General features: G+C 40.0%; 1 protein-coding gene across 4 annotated transcripts in view; it reads left to right on the top strand.

The window, feature by feature from the left end:
• LOC135091647 (protein spinster homolog 1-like) overlaps nucleotides 1-6980 on the top strand; it is a 33638-nt gene extending 26658 nt beyond the window's left edge. For all 4 annotated transcript variants that reach the window (XM_063989451.1, XM_063989453.1, XM_063989455.1 and 1 more), the window contains exons 5-11: nucleotides 839-893; nucleotides 1807-1914; nucleotides 2302-2602; nucleotides 3234-3427; nucleotides 3975-4059; nucleotides 5087-5284; nucleotides 5469-6980. In XM_063989451.1, the coding sequence (XP_063845521.1) occupies nucleotides 839-893; nucleotides 1807-1914; nucleotides 2302-2602; nucleotides 3234-3427; nucleotides 3975-4059; nucleotides 5087-5284; nucleotides 5469-5506 (979 nt within the window). In that variant the 3' untranslated portion in view covers nucleotides 5507-6980. The remainder of the gene's footprint in view (nucleotides 1-838; nucleotides 894-1806; nucleotides 1915-2301; nucleotides 2603-3233; nucleotides 3428-3974; nucleotides 4060-5086; nucleotides 5285-5468) is intronic.
• Nucleotides 6981-7080: the final 100 nt, after the last annotated feature.

Genomic DNA, 7080 nt, shown 5'->3' with positions numbered 1-7080 from the left:
AAGTGTTAAGAGGTGGGAGTGCGGGGTTTAGAGAAAGCTTGGATTTAGAAGGAAGGAACCTGGATTGGATAGGAAGGAGGTGGAGTGGTGCATTTGAAAAGGAAGGAGCTTTGAGTTAATAGGAAGAAGCTTGGACTTAAAGAAGAAAAAAGGGGAATTTAGATAAAAGATATAAATAAATGAATAGAGATAAGTGGATAGATAAACATAGAGGAGAGGTTGATCAGAAATAGACGTAGATTTTAGGTCCTTTAATCAGTATTCCCAGCCATTCATTAAAAAGAAGATGGATGAATGAATGGATGGATGGCTGGATGGATGACCAGTGTGAGGAGAGAGTTGACAAGCGATGCAGTATTTAAAAAGTGTGTAGGAACTGCATGAGTGTCTTGGCGAACAAACGGCAGGCTTAGTATGACAAACACAAGTATTTTTGCTGGTTGAGAAGGATGGTTAATCTAATCATGAACGGAAATGAAAGTTTAACGTAGAAATCGAGAAGCAAGCTATTATAATAAGAAGCATAATATAAACACTCGGAAGTAAATTAAATTGATCTCTTCAGGCAGCTGAATTAAAACATAAATCAACACACACACACACACACACACGTATAAGAATAACATAACAAATAAACAAATAAATAAATGAACAGATGAATAAAATACACTAGATAGAAAAATAAATATAATCAAATAAAAAAATAAATATATATAAAAAAAAATATTAAAACGGTAAAATAGATAAATAAAACACATAAATTGATATAACACATAATAAAAACTCACTACATTTAAAAACAATTCAAAATAACACAGCTCTCCTTCTTCGCCTTCAGAGAGTCTTCCTTCACCCCAGTCTGCAGCAGCATGATATCAGACCTGTTCCCTGAGGTGCGTCAGTGTGTTTGTTGTACCTCCCGAGTTAGTCTGATAGTAGTGTCTTAGCTATTATCTGATTTTTACTGCTGTTACCTTTCTTTCTTTCTTTCTTTTTTTCATTGGCGTTTTCTTTTTATTCTTATCTTTTTCTTCTTGTTTTCTTGCTTCCTTTTTTCTTTTGCCTTCAGTTTTTCTTCTCTTTTTCTCTCTTCCCGTTTTTCCGTCCTCGTTTTTTTCTTTCTCCTTTCTCTCTTTTTTCTTTCTTCTGTTTTTATTTTCCTCTTTTTTTCTTTTCCCTATTGTTTTAGCTCCATATCCTCCTTTCTTCTTTCTCTTTCTCTCCCTTATCACTCTCTTTCTCCGTCTTCCTCCTCACCACTTCGTAAATATGTGACATTTGAATGATTTTTGTTTCTTCATCTAGTACTTCTCCTCCTCCTCCTCTTCCTCCTCCTCCTCCTTCTCCTCTTCCAACATCCACGTAAGGAAAGGTAAGCCTATGTAATTATGTGTAATCGAAAGTAATCTAGTAATAAGTCCATCTAGTCACGAACACGAGAACAAATCAATAAATTCTTTCTCTTGCCTCTGTCTCTCATCAGCGGCGCCTTGTGACCTCCATTTTGTGGCGCCAGTGTCAGTCGATCAGTCACTTAGTAAATCAATAAATCAATCTATCTGTCAGTGTCTTCTTCCTTTATCTATCTGTCTATCTCTCTATCTATATGTCTATCTATCTATCTACCTATCTATCAATTGAACTCTCTATCTGTTTATCTATCCATCCATTTTATAATATATGTTTGTTATTTTTAAGAGTACAATTTTTCTTTCTTCTTTTTTTTTCATATTTTTATTGTATTCTTTCGTCTTTTTTCATATCCATCCATCATCTCTCGGCGTTCCCCCCTTTCGTCTCCCGCAGTCCATCCGTGCCCTCGCCCTCGGAATCTTCAACTGGGGCATCTACCTCGGCTACGGCCTCTCCTACGCCGTGGGGAATTTCGTGACGGCGGCTGACATCGGTGGCCTGGTGAGAGAGAGAGAGAGAGAGAGAGAGAGAGAGAGAGAGAGAGAGAGAGAGAGAGAGAGAGAGAGAGAGAGAGAGAGAGAGAGAGAGAGAGAGAGAGAGGTGGGGGGATGACAAGGGAGCTTATGTTTGATATTATTTTTGTATTTATTTATTACTTATTTATTTTATTTATTTATTTATTTATTGAGAGAGAGAGAGAGAGAGAGAGAGAGAGAGAGAGAGAGAGAGAGAGAGAGAGAGAGAGAGAGAGAGAGAGAGAGAGAGAGAGAGAGAATGTGTTTGCTAATGTTTGGCATTATCACCAAATGACTAATCTCTCTCTCTCTCTCTCTCTCTCTCTCTCTCTCTCTCTCTCTCTCTCTCTCTCTCTCTCTCTCTCTCTCCCAGGGGTGGCGGTGGTCGTACATCATCACGGGCATCGGGGGTGTGGTGGCCACCTTGCTGCTGCTGCTGGTGGTGAGGGAGCCGCCGCGGGGAGCACAGGTGAGCGAGCCCGGCGGGGACAAGAGAGAGGTGGAGAAGGAGACAAATTTCACAGAGGGTTCGCGCATCACCGGGGAGACTGTGGGCGTGTCCTCCGAGGTGCTTGTTGATGAGTCCACCAAGAGCAGCCTGAAGGACGTGGTGAAGTCCCTCTTTAAGCCTCCCGTGGTGTGTTTGGCCTTCGCAGCGTGCTTGAGACACACAGGTAAGCAGGTTGTCTGTGTGGTCGTGAGGGAGCGTGACAAGATGAGACAGAGGGGTGGGAATATGTAGGTGTGTGTTATACAGGGACTGCGACGTGTAGGTTTAATGGCTCATTGCAGTTTTCATTATTTTACTGTATTCTGATGTATCGTTTGCACCGCTCACCTGTGTTTGTGTTGACGTGCTTGGTGATAAGACGCGTTCCACAGCGGTGTGTTGAGTGTTTATACTGAGGATGCTAAGTCATCCCACACAGACCACAAAGCTACATCATTTCCTGCAAACTTTTGGCTATTTATTCATTTATTAATTCATTCATTTATCTGTTTATCTATATATTTCTATATGTTTCCCTTACTTTCCTCCTTTTCCTTTTTTTTTCTTCTTCTTCTTCGTCGTCGTCTTTATCATCATCATCATCATCATTTAACTTCTTCTTCTTCTTCTTCTTCTTCTTCTTCTTCTTCTTCTTCTTCTTCTTCTTCTTCTTCTCATTCCTTCACCAGTTACGGCGCTAGAAATTAAAGTAATTAATTCATTCATTCATTCATTCACTCACTCACTCACTCACTCACTCACTCACTCACTCACTCACTCACTCACTCACTCACTCACTCACTCATTTCCCCCAGCTGGGTTCTCGTGGGCGTACAACACACAGCTGTACTTCCTCACCTACTACCCTGACTTCAACTTGGGTCTATGGGTGACCGGCTGCTCTATCATCGGCGGCTCCCTGGGCGTGGCTGTGGGGGGCTTCGTGTCGGACCGCCTGGTGAAGAGACTTGGGCTGCGGGCTCGCCTCTATGTGTTGGCAGGCAGTCAGGTGAGGGATCGCTAAGACCTACTCTCTCATCACGACTTTTTTTCAAGGTCACTGTGATCAGTCGGATTCTTACGAGTGTTTCTCCTGTTAGTAATGTAGAAACCTGATAATCTCTCATTAGAACCATAAAAAACACCTATAGTTAGTAAGACCCGTGTTCTGAAACGCTTTACTCTCTCATCACGACTATTTTCAAAGACCACAGAGATAATTAGGCAAGTTTTCGCGAGTGTTTCTTCTGTTAGTAATACAGAAATCTTGTTAATCTGTCACTTGAACCGTAAAAAGATCCTTACAAACTTGCGTCACTTCAGCTAGAGCCTTTTGAATGTAGTGGAGATTCGGTGCAGAAGTGTTTCAGAATACGGTCCAGAGAATCACAAAGGTGGGAGGTTGAGAGTTGAAGGAAAAAGCGTACATACTCTGTCTCTATTTCTCTTTAGTTCTTTTTTTCACTAGCGTTTATCATTCTTTTATTGCTTGTGTTACCTGAGATTTTTGTTTATTTATTTATTTTTATTAGTCTCTTTTCTTCTCCCTCCGTCAGTTCGTGGCCACGCCCTTCGCTGCCGGGGTGCTGTTCTTCCCCCCGCCAGGAGCCTTCTTCAGCCTCCTCGCAGCGTACATATTCGGTATGGGTGCATTTCTCTTTTAAACCTCAATTTCCTTACGCTTTCAAAATTGTTATTCTCTCTCTCTCTCTCTCTCTCTCTCTCTCTCTCTCTCTCTCTCTCTCTCTCTCTCTCTCTCTCTCTCTCTCTCTCTCTCTCTCTCTCTCTCACTTGTTTTTTTCTTACCACTTTCTCTTCATTCTTTATTCCATTTTCTATCATCTTCATTAACATATACGTATTTTTTTAATGCTTTCAGATGTTCGTATGCTCTTCATTTTTTTCTTCTTTTTTTTCTCTCGTCAACTGTATCTTTCAAAGTTTCTTTTTTTTAGATCCTTATTTTATCTTGCCTTGCTCTTTATTTATTTATTTATTTATTTATTTATTTATTTCAAGCATGACCTCTCTCATATCTAAATTACCTTCCTTCCTACTTCCTTGTTTATTTCTCTTTCCAAACACAATCTCTCATGATAACATTATCTGTGTTTTCTCCTTGTCTATTTTTTTCTTCTTTTTTTTTCAAACGTAATCTCCCTCATGCTTAATTTTTCTTCCTTTCTTTTTTCCTTGTTTATTTATCTATTTCTATATAGGAGGGACACTGGCCAAGGGCAACAAAAGGGACGGAAAAAAAAGGCTCATTGAGGTGCCAGTCCCTGAAAAAAATTGAACAAGGATTATTCAGAAGTGAAGAACAAGTTCCAGAGTTTACCAGGGAAAGGGATGAAGGATTGGAAATAGTGGTTAATTCTTGCATTAGAAAAGTGGATAGAATAGGGGTGAGAGAAAGTAAAAAATCTTGTACAGCGATACCGCGGGAGGAGGGAAGGCATGCAATTAGCAAGATCAGAAAAACAGTTAACGTGAAAATAACAGTAGAAGATAGCAAGAGATGCAACACGGCAGCGAAGAAAGATAGGTTGAAGAGTCAGTTAGAGAAGAGGAGTTGATAAGACGAAATACTTTTGATTCCACCCTGTTCAAAAGTGCAATGTGAGTGGAACCCGTAGTCTCTCACTGTCTTCTCTTTCTCCTCCCCTAGCTGAGATGTGGTTCGGGGTGCTCTTCGCTGTGCTGCTGGAGTTGGTATCAGGCTCCGTCCAGTCCACTGCCCTCGCCGTCTTTCTCTTCGTCATGAATAACGTCGGCGGGAACCTGCCCGTGGTGGTTGACCCGCTAACTGACCTCGTCTCGTACCGCGGCGCCCTCATGATCATGTACCCAGGGGGATATCTGGCCAGTAAGTGAGGCTGAGAGAGAGAGAGAGAGAGAGAGAGAGAGAGAGAGAGAGAGAGAGAGAGAGAGAGTCATCTTTTGGTTTACATTTTTTCTCTAAAAAAAAAAAAAAAAAGAAAAATTGAACAGATCTACTTATAAAACTTTCCGTCTCCTTCCCTAACAATACAGTCTTTTTCTTTCCTCAGGTTCCGTCGTCTTTCTGCTGACGAGTTTCCTGCTGTGAGGGGAAGTGAAGGGCGTACTGGCGATGAGGGAAGCCGGAAGGGAGAAGCACTGCTGACGCTGAAGATGCTTATAGCAGAGACACTCAACAAGGAACGAAGTAAATGACGCAAGTATTTCTGAAGATGAGACCACAGACGTGGGTTGTGTGACAGACTCCCTCCTGCTGCAGGGAGAGGAATGTGACGGTGGGAATGTAGTGAGAAGAGTTGAGGTTAAAATCTTCCGTCGTGGCAAGGCTGTGATAGCTGTAGTGGAAAGCAATTGTGTGTGTGTGTGTGTGTGTGTGTGTGTGTGTGTGTGTGTGTGTGTGTGTGTGTGTGACAGTTTATATATTTACTGTCTTAAGTACAATCTGATTATAACTATTCTTACATATGTACGCACATCATAACATGGGAAGGCTGCAGAGACAAGTCTCAATGGTAGACTCAGATAAACAAAATAACGTTTTTTTTTTTTTTTTAATACAGGAAACATAACAGTGCATATATTAACATGCGCATCAAAATAAAATTAATAATTACAGAAAGCTGGTATATTTTTCTATTCATTCTTTTTTGCAGGTGAAATTATTAAACATTCACATTGTAGTATTTTACGTAGTTTATTTTATTTTTTATTCTTTTATTTAATTAATTAATTATTTATTTATTTATTTTTTTTACATTGTCCTTGAAGGTGTTAATAATTCGATACTTTCATAATGAGCTGGGCAAGGACTTCCATGCCAGAGTCACAGCATGATACTGAGTTGCGGCAATGGCTGGTCTGTGTGAAGAACAGTGAAAAGTCAGCATGATTCTTCCACGTGTGCAGACCTTGACCCTTGACAAAAAAGTCTTGAAATGCTGAGGGTGTGGCTGTGTCAAGGAGTGATACATTAATTATTACGAAATACATACGTATTTGTATATATTGAACATTTGATACATTTTATGATTTAAATAACTCTTCTGTCTGTTCATATTTTAAGTGTGATCCTTCTTGAAATTTATCTTCTATGCATACTTTTAATACACAATACAGAAAACATTCCCATCAGTCCCAGACAGATGCAATCCATGATTTTCGAGTAACAAAGCGTACTGTGTACTACAAGCTAACCAGTGCATCGCTGACAACATTACGTCAAGCTTGGAAGATTTAGGCGGAAGATTTAGATAAACAGATCAAAACTTTACGAATGTATTTCCTCTAATCCACTTCTTCATAAATTTATATCGTTGACTATACAAGACGGATAACGTGATAATCTGCTGACGCTGGAGCATCATTATACGCTAGAGGTCTGTTCTGGAACACTAACCTGTGATTTACTAACGTTAAGTTGTAAACTGTTAACTTTTAACCATGGCATAGTTTTCTATGAAGAGTAACAAGTGTGTGTGTGTGTGTGTGTGTGTGTGTGTGTGTGTGTGTGTGTGTGTGTGTGTTGCATCTAGGTGATATGTATAAATAAAAGAACTTTTATCATATGAATATTATTTATAAAACCTTACAATACAGCACTGATTTGCCGAGTACATTATTAAAGTGAAGTCGGAGAGTGGGGGTTTAACCTCCGACTGATCT

Source organism: Scylla paramamosain, chromosome 38 (genome assembly GCF_035594125.1).
Source record: "Scylla paramamosain isolate STU-SP2022 chromosome 38, ASM3559412v1, whole genome shotgun sequence".
NCBI lineage: Eukaryota > Metazoa > Arthropoda > Malacostraca > Decapoda > Portunidae > Scylla > Scylla paramamosain.
The sequence above is the reverse complement of the archived record's forward strand: the minus strand, read 5'-3'. Positions and strand labels throughout refer to the sequence as shown.